This window comes from Halichoeres trimaculatus, unplaced genomic scaffold, assembly GCF_033239565.1.
Source record: "Halichoeres trimaculatus isolate MK-OKI-2021-1 unplaced genomic scaffold, fHalTri1.1 fHalTri1_scaffold_5, whole genome shotgun sequence".
Taxonomy (NCBI): domain Eukaryota; kingdom Metazoa; phylum Chordata; class Actinopteri; order Labriformes; family Labridae; genus Halichoeres; species Halichoeres trimaculatus.
Window position 1 is genome coordinate 29,219,229 of NW_027437183.1, and position 18,542 is coordinate 29,237,770.

Here is an 18,542-nt window from a genome sequence, read left to right on the forward strand (position 1 = left end):
GAAATAAGCGTGCAAAGTTAACAAGTCAGCAGTACAAATAAAGTTAAATGACCCAGTCACAAGTGTCAGATACAACTAAAACTCTGGGTCAGCACTAATAAATAAGAGCTGATGGCTCCCATTGCTAAAAAAAACTATCATACAACATTCAGCAATACCAATGATATTTACGTTCTACAAAGAGGTTATGTTTTTGGGGGAGTTTGTCTGTTTGTTTAAGTCTCAACAACATAACTCAAAAACTAATAAACGGATCTTGATGAAATTTTCAGGAAATTTTCAAAATGGGATAAGAAAGAAGTGACTAAATTTTGGAGGTGATCTAGATCACCGTCTGGATCCAGGATATTTTTTTATTTTAAAGGATTCTTTATCATTGTGAGAAAGGGCTGTTTTCACCATATGTGTATATAACTCCACAATAAATGGTTGGATTGCTTTGAAAAAAACAATACAAGACAAGGTCACCATAATTTCTGACAGATGTAAAAGCACAATCCAGATCCTGGCAATATTCTGGATATTAAGATTCGAAAAATTAAGTATGTACTGGGTCGTCATAATTTTTAACACTTTTAGGTAACAAACAAGCAGCAACCTCCGGTCTAAGAATATGAGACAACGCGGAAGTGAAAAAATCTGCTGTTTCTCGAGTGTCTCGAGTGTCCCCTTGAGGCTGGCTCCGGAAGTACCAGAAGTCACATACACACCAAGCCAAAAAAAAAAACGGTTTTCAAAGCAGAAATTAACCTATTTACAGCCTGGTTCAAAAAACGTCTCTTGTCTGAGTCGCTAATTTTACTACCGGCTCCCACTGTAGAGGGGTGAATTTTTTTCTAACTTGGCCGTTCAGAGGATATTAAGATCGCGAGCTCCCCCAATGAGAGGCACAGCTGAGGGTCACGTGACCGACAGGCACCCAATGGCTGTAGGCGAAGCCCTTGCCACTACCAATATGGCTGCTATAGCTGATGTGCTTCATTTTCCGTTTCAGAAACAGACGGGTGACGTTGGCGCGACTACGTCCATCTTTTATACAGTCTATGGTAACAAATTATCGTACAAACCTGCAACTAACACCAAATTGTAGCAGACAGTCTGCTGAAAGGGAGTATAACATTAAAGTAGGACTAAAGTGTTGGCGACAATAACAATATGCTTGGTGGAGGTCTGCGCTCTCTGAGTGATTTTCTAGTCGTAAAAGTTGTACCTCTGTGAAGAAACTAGAAGTAGCTGAGACCTTTAAAGACAAAGTGGCAGCTGGTGGAGCAGGTGCCTTACATTCAGACAGAGTAGTCCTCTGAACAGCAGCCTGGGTTTGTCTCAGACCCCTGGCCCTCTGCAGCATGTTGTCCTCTAATTGTTCCCTCCTTATATTTTCTGTCACCTTTCAGCTGTCGAGATGAGGTGTCCCTGCAGCCTGAACTAAGGTGACGTAGAGTTATTGAATATTTTGTACAATGTAAACAATTTTCAGCGCAATATACAAAGTTTTACTTGAAAACGTGTTTGATAGCTCATTTTGAATGCTGTACCGAGGTCAAGTATTTCTTAATGCAACTTTACACTCAGTGATGATGGTAAAGGACTTTGATTCTACTTTTAAACTGTTAAGTCTACAGCAACTCTAGTTTCCCCAATAGTCAAATACATCTCCATCTCTGACAGGACGATGATGTATATGTGAGAAAATGCTTGACTTGTTCTTCTCATAGATCGGAGCGGCCGGGAGAAAAGAGGGCATTAGAAGGTGAGCATGGGGCAGAGGCATGACGTGAAGGGATGAGGTTAAGTGGATCTTACTTTGCCTCCAGGGCCAGAGCAATAATGGCAGCAGCCATGGGAGCCGAGGCAGATGTCCCTGTGTGACTGTCTGTGCACCGGTGTCTCAGGTCTGTTGTGATCTGCAAACACAGAAGAGGAGGCGGTGAGTGTAAACAGTGTCAGAGGGGGAGAAAAGTGAGAGGAAGAGGAATTAGAGGATGAAGAAAGAGAGAGGAGAGGAGTGAAAACCAAAGTTAAAAAAATAAAGGGAGAAAAAAGCAGAGTGAAAGATGGAGAGGTAAGTGACAGCAGTGGCAAGAAGAGAGGAGGAAAACAGACAAACAAAGAGGGATTGAAGTCATGAGGATCAGGAGGATTTAGACACACCTGAAAATCCTGAAACTCACTTGAAGACATCAAACACAAACCTTCACACCAAAAAACACAAACTGACAGTTTCTCGAGAATTCATGGTATGTTTTCATCGCCCAAGGAGAAGTTAAAGACAGAAACCAAAGCCAGAGGTCCCTAGTTAATACTAATCCTGTACGAATAGTGCTTAAGAGGGAATTACTGGTAGTAAAATGTGTGGTTAAAGCACCGTACGTTTGCTTTGATTGTATGGACTTTAGACAGCCAACAAGTCAGCTTGACAGTGAGTCAGCCAAGAAAAGCTTGGCTAACCTCCAGCCTGAGCCCTCATCAAAGGACCTCTCCTGGACCTAAAAAGTTTGATGGATTATCTAAAGACACACACACACAAACACACACACACTCACACACACTCACCCATGAAATCTGAAATTGTTTAGCAAGAAGTGAAAGTCGTCATTTAATGTTCGAGTAGACAGGACACGTCTGCTTGAGCAGATTAGGCCGACATTTAGATGAACAAGGCTCTATGGTCCACAATCAAAGCTGACTGGAGACTGTAAAAAATGTGTGTGTGTGCGTATGTGTGTGTGGCTCTTTCTGTGTGTGAGTGTGTGCCTGTCAGTGGCATCAGTGCTGGGAATGTAGCAAGACACTGCCAGACAAGCTGGCTCACAGGGGACGACAGTCAGCGTCGATCTGAGAGAATCATGGCAGTGATTTGGGTAAATGAGGGTCAGACGAGACCACAACACTAAAACCCATATAAAAAAAGCACAACAAAGGTAATGCAAAACAGATTTAAGTCAGCGTCTTTTGTAAAAAAAAACTGTTCCAATTCTGAGTAAAAAAACGTCGCTCAGTTTCCAGGGTAAATCAAAAGTTTTCTGAAGCAGAGAGATGTAACTCAGCAAGTCCCTTTTGTTCCTTTGTAAAGTTTCATAATGAGAAAAGAAGTCTTGAAAAAGCTACTAAAACACAACAACACTCAGCGGAGGAAGAGTGATTTTTCAGGCTGTGCAGAGGGAAAAGGTAAGGGTATATGTGCTCCTCTTGGAGGTTATCAGGCCTTACAATCTTTCGGTCGTAGTTCTCCCCGCTGCTGTAGGTGGTGGTCAGTGTGGACGAGCACTCCTCCAGGTACCATGGCTTGCGTCCGCTCTCTGCCGTGCTGGAGATGGAGATGGTGTAGATGGAGTTGGTGTAGCCATCACAGGAGCAGTGGTCTCTGCTGCGCCCACCGTTGCCTGAAGCCCACACAAAGATGGAGCCGCGGCCCTTCCTCCCCTGACAGGAGAAGATGCAGAGAGGAAACATTAGGAGGCTGCAGGTTTATTTGATCACTCAGACCTAATTTCTGCTCACCAGGATCTGTTTTTGCTCGGCTTTTACATGTTTTTTTAATGTCTGTCAGGTGTTCCTTCAGTGCCTCTGTGAGCAGAAATTACTGTATAAACAAGAAACAAACTGAAACAGGGAAACTGTCAGTGTTTGGCAACAGATCTGAGGAAGTTTTACCCAAGTTTAGTCATCATTATACTCCTTTAAAAATGGTGAAGATGTTTTTCTTTCATAATCTGGTATCACTTAATGTCATGGTGTATTAGTGAGTTTATTTCCTAATCCCACTGTGGTCATTTCTGTTTCTGAACGTGTCAGAGGAGTCAGCTTCAGTTACCGACTGACAGTGAACTAAACCTTGTACTAGAATCATACTTTCATTGCAGACTTCAATCCATTTCTAATTAATGCTCAGGAGAAAGCAGGACCATAGAAAGCATGTTTTTGTTTGTGAATAGTAGATAATATTGCACTACTGTGATGCAATGATTTAGCCTTTTTACATTTGTTTCAGGGTATAAATAATCTGTCAGGAAATTAAATGTATTTTTAATGTTTTATTCAGATAGAAACGCCATCCATTGTGTTTCACTAGCCCATCAAGTGTTTTTTAATTTACCTTTTCATTTTTGGAGCACTTCTGCAGTTGAGACAGAGTTTAATTTTGATTCACTTTGCCGTTATCGGTTCACTCTATCCATCACGCTGTGCCTCTCATTTTTTTAGGCTCTGTAAACTATTTTGCAAAGGTAATTAAAAAAAATATGTGAATCGTGTCACTACAAAAAGCGCACACCAGGACTGACTGGATTTAACACAAATGTGAGAGAAAAGAGAGCATAAAAGGTTTTATGTATCATTTTCATAATAACTGACCTGAATCAGCATTTTATCTGGTCTTATGTTTTGTTCTTGTACAGTCTCAGGGTTGATGTATATTTATCTGGCAGATAGACGGATAGCTCCTGTCTCCAGCTTTGGTCTGTGAGGTCTCTTTGACCCTGTGTCAACTTTCGCCCAGTCTCCTAACTCCATGCTCCATACAACACATACACACACTGGGATAGCACATCTCACTAAAACTGGCAACAGCTGTGTGTTGAGACAGCGGTGTCAATCATAATTAGGGCTGGTACAATAGGATTTCCTGCCGATTCGATTCTTTTACGATTTTTGGGTGTCAATTCGATTCTTCAATATTCCTGATTTTTAGACCAGACCAAGTTAAAAAGTTGAATGATGATGATGATGATGATGATGATGATGATGATGATGATGATGATGATGATGATGTCTAAAGGCCTTTATCTGGAGCCACATTTTTTTTTTTTTAAATGAACATGACATGTGAGTCAGTTTTAATCAGGATTTAATCAGGGGATCCGACACCTCAACTTTTTTTGAACCCAGTTGTTAACATAGAATAAAGTTAGGGACCTAAATTTGAAAAAATAAATAAATAAATAAATCTTGTTTTAAAATCATTAAACAAAACTTCCTGATACTACGAGATTCTTTCTCCCACCTCCAATCCTAATGATGGCCCCTTACTCTAAAGGTGTAGCCAATAACTGTTGTGAAACTGCATTGCTTCCAAAAAATTAGGTTTCATTCTTTTGGGACCAGCACTGTAAACTTTACCCGTGACGTGAATAAATACTGAACCGAGAAAAGAATCCTCTTCTTGCGAATCCTTGGGAATCGTTCACAAGGCCCCGTTTACATGACAATGTTTCATCTGAAAACGCTAAAACGCTGTGAAAACGCAGTGAAAAAAAATCTTCCTTTGCACAGAAACGCTGGACTGAAAACGCTGTAGTAAGCATGCCAGGCCTGTAGTCGGCGCTATAACTGTCTTGTCCGGAAGCAGCTTTTGGAAGATCTCCACCGAAGTAGAGTTGAGCCGATCATCTGGTGTATTGGGAAATACTAAGTGCAAAAGTGGCGCAACAGATGCACACTTGTTGAAAGACAGTCAGCAGATTCAGCAGATGCAGCAGAGTGAGCAGCACAAGCACAACACGGTAGTTTGCCACGATCGTAACAACGGTACTGTTGTACTGTTGTATGCGAGCACGCGAGGCAGAGTGTGACGTCAGCGTTTCGACTGGAAACGTCAGTTTACGTTTTAGATGGCAACGATGTTGGGAGCATTTCAGAAAAATCCTACTCTAGAGGCCGTTTTCAAAAGTTTGCGTTTTAGGTCGGCTGAAATGCCGTTTCCGTATAAACCCAAGGCTGAAACGCTACAAAACTTTTGCGTTTCACTCTAAGACCGTTGTCGTGTAAACAGCCCCTGAAGAACCCAGTCTATAAAACATACAAAATAAACAGCATATATGTTTTTATAGAAAAAAAATATGATACTCTTTTGATGAATTTTCTTCTTACTTGGCTGGATTAAACAGTTCTCGCCAGCTTGCCTTCTTCAATGAAATCAACATTTTGTTGGAGGTTAATTACCTGATCACCTGCACATCATGTGAGTGTAGGAGTATGACCTATACAAGATCAGTCCTGCTCATTCAGTTTGTAATAATCCTAAAGAAAGCCAGAGGACTGAAACGTCATCAAAGCAAAGGGACAGAATAACAACACTTTCTTCACCCTTATGGTTTGTAGTTTAGCAGTTATGGCTGAGAACTGCATACATTACAAATGGATGTCTGGTATAACTGAGGCTCTTTACAAGTGCAACTAAGTAGCAGTTTAATATTCACATGTAGATTTCCAATATAAGAGAAAACTCAGCTCAGGTGTATTTGCTAAGTGAGAGGCCAGAGGCAGATCAGAGCGAGCATCACATCCACTCAGCGCACGAAAAGAGACCAATTCAAATATTAGTGTGCTCATATTTTAAATAAAAGCTTCAAATCAGTCATGAGGCATTAAATGATGGTATAATGATCAAAACTCGGACACACTGATGACCAGCTGAGTAATGACAGCAAAGTTCAGCCAGAAGTCAGCAAAAACTGACTGACACTGCAATTCAAGCTGTCAAGAAACACATTCACATCACTTGAGAGCGCACAGGCACGCACGAACACTCTCACACAAGTACAGACACACACACGTCAAGAATAAAAGGTGGAATGAATTTCTTCATAAGGGGGCTTCTGTCAGGCAGAGATAAGCGAGTGGATCCCCTCTGAGGGAGAGGGGGGATCAGACAAGAGCAAACGCTGACTGATGAGAGTGATGAAGAGCACTTTGAAGAGCAGTTAGTAAAAGAGAGAAGACAAAGAATGATATGGAGAGGAAACAGCGAGTGGAGAGGATGTGGGGATGGTACTGAATCACAATTTGAAACTGATGGACAAGAAGAAGAGCATTCACTGGGAAGTAAAAAGGAGAACAGAGAAAAAAGAATTGTTCTGACTCGTATAAATGTTTTTGTTGACTGTCATTAAAAGGCTGTGAACAGTTACTCTGACAAAAACATGCTGGGAAACAAGCAGATTTTCATGTTGTATTTTGACGGGCTTGAATTTGACATCTTGCTGGGAATTTAAGTTAGAATTAAAAGCAGAGTCTATCTAAATCATGTCACGTCCAAAAACAACTAGATACTGACACTGATCAAAACAGACAGGATCGGCCTGCAAAAGCAGAGCACACACATCAGATTTGATCTAAAGATAAAGTAAAATAAAAAATATCCAGATAATGTAAAACTAAATCTTTGGATTGAAAGGAAAACTCCTGTCTGACTCTCTGCACAGCTGTCAGTGTTATCGCCAACACCTCAGCTCTCTGTGATAAACTGTCCCTTCAGAGTGTCACACAGGCGCATATTACACTCACAAGCATGCCATCTCTGCTCAGCTTCACTTACCCACACACGTTCACAACAGGGGGTGCTACATCGCTCACACACACACACACACACACTGCCTGCACCAGTGAGACACATCTCTCCCTCACCCTCACCTCTGTCATTGTAAAGAGGCGGCCTGTCAGGAGCCACAGTGGCTCCCTCCTTTTTACACTCCCTACCTGTTTGTCACTTTTTTTTCTTCTTTTCCTTTTTTTTCCAGAGTTTTTACTTTTTCTCTCACCTTCTCAAAGGTGTACATCTGCTGGAACGAATGGCGGAGAGCCAGCTGAGAGAAACTTCTTAAAGAAGTATATGCGAGTGTGTGTGTGTGTTGGAGAGAGATGTGACCAGTAAATGACTTCAACCCTCTTAACCTCTGCTATAGCTTTTCCACTCAGCTCAGCCAACAACACGGCGCCAGCTTGTCCTTATGTAAAATAATCTATGAATATGTAAATGGATATGCTAATAGCTCAGCGCTCCTCTCCAGTGTCCAGAGGAGTTTTATAGGTACAGATAGCAGGTAGGACTCAGGGTTATGAGCGTAGGGTCTTAAAACACACTCACACATCTGCTAAATGTTAGTGTGTGTTTGAAACTTTTCAAACACACACTAAAAGTCTTGGCTGATCTGTGTTAATCAGTAAATGTTTCTGTATGTAAATGTGATTGCATGTTTACTCGTGCCCACCATGCGAATGCCATTCTCAAAGGCCTGCCTGGCTAGAGAAGCTGGTCCATCCACGGTCTTCCCATCATCGTCGGGTCCCCAGCTGGCACTGTAGATGTCAATGTGCTGCGGCTGCAGGCTCAGAGACTTGGCTTCCACCATATCTGTGACATCTCCATCTAACATCCGCACACCTGACACAACAACAGAAATGACACAAGTTAAAACAAAGCCAACAGAGTGTCTTATGTATGATAAGCTAAAAAATTGTCTTTATTTGATAAAGAAAAATAATGACTAAAAAAGAAGCAATTTATGAAACAAATATGTTCCCATCAGTATATGTATTACACATAAGCCTCTCATTGTTGAGCACTTGTGAAAAGTTTTGGGAGAGTTAGCTTAAAATGGATTGTAGTCAGCTTATAGAATCAAGAATTGTGCAGCATTTGCTCCTGCTGTCTCCTACAAATACACTCACAAAGATCAAGTTTTGCACCTGATTGTGACTGACACAGGCCACATCTTTTACAGATACCATGTCACAGTTAGTCAGGCCATGGTAAATATTCCCCTCCAATTGTGCATGGCCGTGTGCACCAGCATCATTGAATTGTGTATTATTTGCAATGAAGCTCATTTAAACAGAAAAAGGCCTGTTTAGGTCTAAATCCATTTGTGCATCCTTTTCAATATTGTCCTGTTTCATTTTCACAGGATTAGTGGGGAAAAGCTGTGCAACATTTATAGAATCAGGACCTCTATTTCAAGCATTATAGATGAAAATTTAATAACAATGTTGGCCCTTTTTTACAAAAATACACACATTTTTACAAACCCTACGAGAAAGCAAAACAACATTTTGACATACACAAAATGTAATGCTAATAAATGAGACACAAACCCGTAATTGATCAGGAAATTTAAAAAAAAATTCTAAAATCATAGTAATTTATTCCTGTAGGTATTTCATATTTCCAACACTCAAACAATCTGTGACAACTTTTTCCCTTATTGTAATGAAAATCAAAATTCCATGAATGTATACACTTCATGTGTTTATTTATACATTGATAAATAGTCAAAGGTAATGATCACCCACCTCCTATTCTGGCATTGTACGCAATTCCCACAATGCAATGGGAGTTGTTTGCAGCTGCAGCCACTTCACCCGCACACCGTGTCCCGTGTCTGAGGAGAATGATGATCTTATTACACAAATCAGGAACACACACACACACGTGTATATACAAGCAGGAGAGCAGGCACAAACTGCCAGATAAACATGCAGCTTTTGAAGTGAAGAGCAAGGACACACACACACACACACACACACACACACAGGTAAACACACGTATACACAGATAAACTGATTATACCTGAGGCAATCCAAAACCAAACACTCTGAGTGTAGGAAGCAGTGCAAATGTAAAAGGAGACTGATAAGGAGAGAATCTTGAGGTCTCACACCACTTGAAAAACACACGCGCGCGCGCACACACACACACACACACACACACACACACACACACACACACACACACACACACACACACACACACACACACACACACACACACACACACACACACACACCAGGGTAACATTCCAGCAGTAACTGTAGCGGTGACAATCGGCCTGGGTCAGCAACCAGCGTAAACAAACATGAGTATGTTTGCGTCCGCCGCCTGCTCAAAAACAGCACTATTTGAAATAGCACAAACACATTCGCGCACACACCTCCTGCAGAGAACATCTGCATCACAACACCCCCCGGAAACAGCTCTGACCGCTGCCATGGAAACCCAGCATCTAGCAATCGGAACCCCCGGGAAGACATGGGAAGTTTTCTGAGCCCAGGGAAGCACTCAGACTGAGGAAAATCCATTTTTAGAGTAAGCCCGTGACTTGAAGTTTATATTTATTTGACAACATGATCGAAGGTTTAGACTGGAGCAAGCAGCAGATGAATGCCTCCGTCAATCTTACACTGACATGATGACTGGACCTCTCTTTCTTTTTCACATCAGTAGCCATCACAGTGGACAATTCTTTAAATATTGCTGGATAATTATGAAACATAAAGACGTCTCAGCCCAACAGCAACGCAGATATATCTGAATGCAACATAGGGGTTTCTTATTGTCCATTTAAGGTCAAATTCAAGACTTTACAAAAGAAAGAACCATATTCTTTAAGCAGACTATGACATATCTTAAGTAAAATGAAAATCATGAGACTGCAAATATTCAAGTATAAAAGGAATACTTGAAATGTACTGAGTAAACGCTCTCAGTAAAGCTCTTAATGTTACAGTTTCTTTCCCCCACCAAACGCGATGAAGTAAGCTGGCACTATCTTTTTTCAGGCTTACTATGACGAAACAAAGAGATGTCGTGGACCTTAGACCAGGGGTGGGAAACTGGTTTCTACAAGGGACCACATGAGCTGCATCAACAATACTTGAACTTAATTCTGCCCAAATTAACCTTTTCCCATTGAAAAATCCACTCACTTATATCTTTGATTATCTGCTACTGGTAACCAGAAGAACCAGGATATTCTATGAATGTGTATTTTAGCCCTGTCTGGGATAGACTCATATAAATTGACATAGCGTCAGTGACATCACCCATTTTTTTTTCAGATACAGTTTTGAAGCTAACCGTTGGCCGAAATACTAAAGTCACCCAAGCATATACAAGTTTGGATGAAGCAAAGAGGCGGGCCTTTATCCTCTCCTCCTGTGGGCAGTTATAGGATGCCCTTCTGTCAGTCAAGTCAGCCATACCAAGGGATGGGTACCGAAGTAGGTTCTTTTTTTAAGTACCGGGTATCGATTCATGTACAATCTAAAGGTACCATGTTTAGGTACCTAAATGCATCCTTGTGACCGTGGGGTAGTGGAAGAGCAGGCGATTCTCCATGCTGGACATGAACACAACATTGAAAGGTTAAATATTGAAGAATGGATATGTTAAATTGAAAAAATCTGAGATTTTATTATTAAACAGATTTATATTCATTATCGCATGAACACAAAAAAGTACTGAAAATTGGTATCGTTGAGTATGGATACCGATTGCCGGGTACCAGGCATTGGTACCGTATCATTTCGAAGGTGAAAGGTACTTACCCCTACAAACTTACAAAAAGTGATAATGTGATGTTGTGAGTACACAAAGGGGACACAGAGGCACACACAGAAATATGTTATGCTTTCAGCAAATGTATGAAACACCCAGCTGCAATAAGGGGTCCACCCTAACCAGTGCAGCTGCCACCGGGAGGAGGGAAGGTCTGCCATTTCTTGTGGCAGCTCCAGCATTATTTTCCCTGACTCTCTGTCCCCTGTAGGGAGTGTGCTCATCTGTGTGTGCACACACGTTTGTGTGGCTGCGTATACGTACATGTGCAATTAAGAGAGCAGAGGAGAATTGTGAACATGAAACCATGCACACAGCTACAGGACCACCAAACAACTCTGCTCTGCAAATAATGCTCCACTCTCGTGCACACTTACACAGAGAGACATACGTTCACACATCAACCCAGCCAAAATTTTGCAGCTGAGGCCTGAGGGGTCTTTTGTGTCACTTAAGGGGTCTTAGATCCCCCCCAGCCATATTTCACACAGTGCTTTCAATCATGGCTTTCTGATAGAGTATATGCTGTAACGTCCATGTGCTTGGGAACCCATCAAGTGTTATCTGACTCAGCTCTTTTACTTGAAAGAATTACAATGACCAAATGTTTGTTGACGGGAATCGTCCATAACTAACATTGTCTCTTTTCACAAACTATCTCTTCTTGAATTTCTGGGAAAACAGTAATCTACATTGTTTAAAGTAACAATGTCTGTTTAATAAATATGAAGCTTCCAATAGCAGTCAAAATGTACAAAATATATCCATGTTTATCTCCTGTCCAAACAAGACAACTAAAGGTCTAGTCCCTCTTTTATGGACTATAAGGTCAGACACAGACTTTATCTACTTCTGTTTGTAGTCTTAATGCTAAGCTAGGCTAACCAGCTACTGTACTTCAGACAAACATGAGAGTGGATTGAATTTCTTACCCACTCTCAGTATAAATGTCAATGTCACAAAAAAAACTAAGGTTCCTTTTGTTTAAGATATTTGGAATTGAAAGGATTTCAACATTCAGAGAACATTAAAAGTTAATGCATCATTTTCATACAAGATACTTATAATTTATGTTTTGACCTTTTTTCTATCCTCTGTAGAGTTTGAATGATATCACATGTTCACTGAAAGGTGGGGTTAGGACTAATGTATTAAAGGGGTATAAATCAGTGAGAGGCCTCTTTATCACAGTTAATGAGCCAAACTCTGGCTCCCTCTTTCAAAACGCTTCAACAGTCTTTACTCAGTTCATTTCACTTCACTAATCCAATAAAACTTCTGTCTGGCTGTCTATCCACACCTTGTTTTTGCCAGTTTACTCCATTTATCTAGACATCTGTGTCATTGTTTCAGAGTATCTCCCTGTGATTCAAACATAACTTTTGTGCAATAGATTATAAGGCGCTACCCAAGTAGCTGCCTGTTGCAGCAGCTCTCTCGTCTTTGTCCGTTTCTTGTAATATTTTTGTCTCTTTCACGTCATCTTTGTATTTTGAGTGGATCATCACTTTGTATGGTTCATTGTCCGTCACGGACACCAAACTTTTTGTGGCTTTGCCGATATTTTTTACTACTTTTCTCCTGTGTTTGTCTGGAGATCCTACATGTAACCATGGCTGCATTGTTTACATGCAAAATTAGCTGTTAGCAGCCTGTAGCTGTCAATGCTAACTAGTGTAGGGCTTGATGATTTCCCTCGAGCTGAGGAGGAGGAGGTGAGGACGACATGCTGGTTCTCGGATGTGAGCTGGGAGGTGACGACGTGGACCTGTCCTTCCATCCATCGTTGTTGGGAACGTGGGAGCCAGCTCTGGGGGATGGACGAGCTAGCTGTGCTAACCCAGCGGCATCGTGCTGTTCACGGACGTGGCTGACGGAGCTGACATCGGACGCCGGCGCCACATTGGAGGAGCTTCGCCTGCTGTGAGCAGACAGGATCCAGGAGACAGAGACTGAACAGACTGCTGGGGAGGCTCCGTCCTGGACCCTGTGGAGGTGGAGACTGGCTGGGCTGGAGAGTGGTGGACGAGTGGTGGACGGGATGTCGTCATCTAATTTCTTATGGACATTTTTGCACTTTCTATACTCTTTCTTACTTTTGTTTTCTTAAATGCTGCGGTGACTCCTGAATTTCCCCTCGGGGATAAATAAAGTATTTTCTATTCTATTCTATTCTATAAGTCAGGGAAAACGATACATGATAACTGAAGCACCGTTTTTCAACTTTGTGATCAGTCTGAAGAAAAAACAGTCTGGGGATAGACGGATTATCGGCCAGGCCGATTATCGGGGTCGATATTTGGCATTTTGGGGCATATCGTCATCAGCCTTTATTAAAATCTGATGGCCGATATGAAACCCATTCAAAACTGTGTTGTTTTAGCCCTGATGCTTCTCTGCACAGAATTTCTTCCTGTCTGCACGATGGAAGCCCTGGATGGTCACTTAAAGTCAGACAATATAAAACCAAACAGAAAATTAATTCAACTGCATGACATGCCTGTAAAAGGCAACACAAACTAAATTCTGTCCAGTTTTATTGCAGCTACATAGAAATTTTGGGAAACTTCATTTACCGTAGAAAACTTTAGGAATTTATTTTTTAAGTTTTCATTTAACTTTATAAAACATGCTGCTAAGCCAAATTTTCACTTTTACTGCAAATGAATATCAGCTTCAAATATCGGTTATCAGCCTCCTTGGCTACTAATAATAAGTATCGGTATTGGCCCCAAAAATCCATATTGGTCTACCTCTAAAACAGTCACTTAGAGTCAGATTTGATTATGTGTCACTGTCATTTTTTCACCTTTTTTAACATGCAAGGTCAATTACACGTCTTTGTTGGTTCTTTGTGAATCCGGTTTTAATGATTGCTAACACACAGCTTGTTTGTGTAATTGATTTTTGAACACTGGCTAAAAACAGCAGACCACTGCGAATTATTTACTACAATCTGTTTAGAATTTAAAAAAAAAAAAAAAAAAAAAAACATAACCTTGTGTGATTAAAAATATATTTTAAAAAGTTAAAAACATTTCTACAAAACAATTCTGTGACTACAAAAGTCTTCCTCAAATAAAACCGGATTTGTTTCAACACATTACTATTTTAAATCATCTTTGGGTTCAAGTCATTATGTATTTACAAAATTTGAGGACCGCCAAAATGAGGACTAATAAGCCTGCACACCAAATGCTCTGCAGGTGCGAAATGTTCTCCTTTTCCTTCTACTTACATTCACAAATCAACACACAAAAGATTTGACTCCACAAGCAGTTTGCCCATGAAGAACGGCTATCGCAAAAAGAGGGCAAATCATCTTTTCATTTACACACAGAACGTCATGGACGACTGTGAATTCAGCCTTAAAGTGAAACCAGCCCAATAAACTGCATCTGTAAGCCTCATGTCTCTTTAAGACAATGCATCACCAGCAGGGACGAAGACACTGCCAAGGCACTCAGCTGCTGCAGCCAAATACACACACACACACACACACTCACACACACATCAAAAATTATTAAGCCAAACTGGCACAAGACAAGTGCCTAGACCAGGGAGCCTCTCTTGTTTTCCACTTACACTCACACACACACACACACTGGCTTACACATGTACACACCATCTCAACCAAACAGAAAAACCACAACCCGCCCACAAATGTCACAATCAAATACACTAATGTAACTCATCGCACCCACAACAAGGTCAGGGCTCAGCAAATACAAACATATTGAAGCACAGGGCTTCTGGTAAAAATCAATCAGATAAACACTGACACACAGAACACCATTTGGTTGACCATAGTAACAAAACACTGAACCCACATCCTAATTTTTTATAAGAACCACATTGTGCTTCTCAAACTGCATTTCCCCCTTTTGTATTCAACCCGAGGTCACTTAGTTTTTTCTTACTTGTTCTCATTTGTTGCATCGTAACGGGGCATGGGATCCATGTCGTTGCCGTTGACATCAAAGCTGGCCTGAGGGTCCTGGAGGAGATGCACAGGTCAGATCAAGTACATCAAACATTCACATGACATATCTAAAATGATCAGGACCAAAAAAAAAAAAGACATTCAATAGGTCACTTCATTACAACTGTGGCTCTAAAGCAATCTGTGAACATGTGTTAGTCTGTGTGTTTGTTAAGAGGACTGAAGAAAGCCAAAAAGCTTCCCTAACCCAATCAAACAGTTTACATTAGCATCACTCACAACAGTTTTGCAAATCGAATCCAATCAGAGCTAACTCAATCTTCTGTGCCGTCGCCCTTCGGCATCAACAAATCCTGGCATTAAGAGCAGCTAATAACAGCAGCACAGGTGTCGTCAAACAGGGGCTGAATCATTTTATCTGCTCAGCTGACTGATGGCCTTACCAACGGCCCCAGGCCAATCCGTTCCTCTCACTATTTTTTACCTCCGAGGCAGACATACCTCTGCATGAACACAAAGTATGTAGCCACAGACAAATAAACATGAACACACAGCATACCTGCACAGCCACAGGTATGAGGAAGCATGGTGTGATAATCTGATCCAAATTAGAGGATTGCACTTTAGATGATTGCCTGGCTCTGCAGCTACATTTTTCTCTGTCCGTCACAGAACAATAGTATGGGATTTTTTCCTTATCATGATGATATTTCAGAGTTTTCAGCGCTGTGACTTTATTAAAAGATAAGCTGTGAAGCGTGTGTTTGAATTATATTTTTAAATTGTTTTTGCTGAACTGCCAGCCGAGCCCCTTTAGTAAAGGAGATTTTTAATCTCATGGGACTTCCACCTAAAACAAAGGGAATCCCATTTTTTAAGGCTGTGTTACAACCTTTAAACAATCTTTTACTGACTCAAAATCATTTTTTATTACCACAGAAGGAAACATAATGATTACACAGCAAAAAAAAAAAAAGCAAAAGAAATCAACTCTTAAATTTCATCCACAATAGGAGCCTCCTATGCTTAACATGCACAGCATATACACACAGTGCCCCTCATAGCCGCCCTACATGGGCATACATACACACTCACGTAGTTCTGAAAGAGGTCTGGGTGGTTCCTCTCAATGCCGTCATCCAGGATGGTCACCACCACGTTTTTACCCGTGTAGCCTCTCTTCCATGCCCCCATGATGTTCATGTCCGACTGGCAGTTGTGGACGTCATCATTGCAGTGCTAAAGAGATGAAAGCAGGAGGTGAGACACGAGGGCAACATCTGTCAACATCTTAGATATACTTTTTTGAGACTTAAATCAATTTATCCATTACACCCAGCAAATGAACATGAGTATTATTCATACAGAAGACAAGTTACATAAAAAACAGGCCGACAAGTTGAAGGCTGAAAAGGATGCGTGAGATTTAACTTAAAAGAATTGTTTTTCAAATCAAATGTAATGGTGACAATAATTTAAAAGAAAATCCAGAACTTGGAACTTGCGGTAAACTCTGTACAATGTAACGTTGATTAAACCTCACTAATACCAAATAACTAGGGATGTTCAATACCACTTTTTATGCAGACCGATACCCGTACGAGTACCCCCGCTTGAGTACTAACCGATACTATAAGTACTTTTGATATATAAGATTTCAATTAACAGTGACAGATCATCGTGATCAAAGACAGCACAGTTACTCTGACATGAAGGCCAAATAAAACACAAAAAAACCCTCTCCCTGAGTTAAGACTTTTTTGGATGAATAAAAAATAAATTTAAAAAAAAATATTAAAAGTGCACAATAAAACTAACAAATGTTATAGTTTTAAGTACTTTTTAAAGTTAACAAAATTGCAAAATAAAAAAGTTTAACTGTTAACTCTCCCTGGTTCATTCATATTGTCTGAATGGGACCTGGCGCACATTTGCCCAGGTGTTAAACCGCATCTAGTGGCGAGGAGGACTTACTCGACTCAAGATTTATTTGCCTTGAGTATCTGCTGCTGGGATCTGCAGCCTTCTTGAGTACCAATACCTTGAAAAAAGGCTGGTATCGGCCCAATACCGATACCTGGTATCGGTACTCACCCATCCCTACAAATAAAAGGGAGTAAACAATTACTATACCTTTCATCCTTTCCTTTCCTTTAAATCCCTGAAGTAACTTAGCAGGCTAACAACCAGCCACAGTTGCATTCACACATGTAGCCCACATCAAAAACGGCAGAAAACTTTTCAGTTTTAATAATGTGCGCATAGAACTAAAGATAATGAGATAAACTTTAAACGTACATCTGAACAGTTAGGGTTTTTAAATAAACTTTTTTGAATGACTGTAAAATGTGTTCAACGCTTTGTTAAAAAGAGGAAGCTCTGACTTCTGTTTAAACACATTAAGTTCACTGAGTTCTGTCCAACAGCAAGAAAAATATGTTTGAAAGCTCTGGTCAAAGTATTAGGATTTATCTCCTCTAAGTTAACCATTGATAAAGCTGAGGACACTCAACCACACACACTGGGATAAAGGACATAACTTAAAGAGCAATGATCTGAGGGCATATGACAACACTTGTGATAAGCCTGCAAATCTCTGCACTGTGGAATTAGATGTACTCTGTGTGTGTGTGTGTGTGTGTGTGTGTGTGTGTGTGTGTGTGTGTGTGTGTGTGTGTGTGTGTGTGTGTGTGTGTGTGTGTGTGTGTGTGTGTGTGTGTGTAAAAGTGCATGAACAGCACTGCTGTTCTCAGAGGAAGGATGTTGAAATGCAGGAACACGCTGACATGTATATTTCTCCTTCTGTGGACTTTCCTGCAGCAAATATTTACGTTGAAACACAGCATGTCAAACCTTGACCCCAAATTTTCTCCTTCCAAAGCGAGAAAAGACTAAAACTGCTTCAAAATTGCTTTTTAATTCTTTCATTCAGTAAAACACACGCATTCAGAAAAATCCCTCTGCTTTACTGACCCTGCAGTAATCAGGATCATGCCACGACCAGGGCTGACCTTTGACCCACAACCCAGATAAGCATGTATTCCTCACAAGAGGAACAATCCTCCAAGAAAAACAAACAATAATAAACAACACACCCTTCTATTTAAGGTTTTCCAAACTGTTGGATTCTTGTTTGAGGGTGCTTGTGGTGCTGTAATAATAAAAACAGTTTTACACGGTGTACTCACAATGTACCACATACTGCTCCATTTGGCATCATTATAGAAGATGTTGTTCTGGGCCGGGCTGCTGTAGGCGGGGCTTGACTGGGAGAGGGGCGGGGCCTGCTTGTAATCCCTCTTGATCCTCCTCTTCACCACCTGCTGCTGTATCCATTCCACCTGAAACACACACACACACATACACACACAAACAGGCGGTAAGACAAACTGTGCGTGACACAGCAAAGAAGCTGCTTCACACAGTTGATTGGTGGGACTCCATCAAATTTCTTTAGGGTCAGAAGTAACACAATCTGGGGTTTCT

At 40.9% G+C, this 18,542-nt stretch overlaps 1 protein-coding gene across 1 annotated transcript in view; it reads right to left on the reverse strand.

Annotated features, from left to right (window-relative positions):
- pcsk5b (proprotein convertase subtilisin/kexin type 5b) overlaps positions 1–18,542 on the reverse strand; it is a 65,786-nt gene that overhangs the window by 30,354 nt on the left and 16,890 nt on the right. Inside the window, exons 3-9 of the mRNA XM_074669934.1 lie at positions 18,245–18,397; positions 16,152–16,295; positions 15,034–15,110; positions 9,070–9,158; positions 7,989–8,161; positions 3,211–3,423; positions 1,804–1,904 (exon numbers count right to left, since the gene is read on the reverse strand). Of these exons, the coding sequence (XP_074526035.1) occupies positions 1,804–1,904; positions 3,211–3,423; positions 7,989–8,161; positions 9,070–9,158; positions 15,034–15,110; positions 16,152–16,295; positions 18,245–18,397 (950 nt within the window). The remainder of the gene's footprint in view (positions 1–1,803; positions 1,905–3,210; positions 3,424–7,988; positions 8,162–9,069; positions 9,159–15,033; positions 15,111–16,151; positions 16,296–18,244; positions 18,398–18,542) is intronic.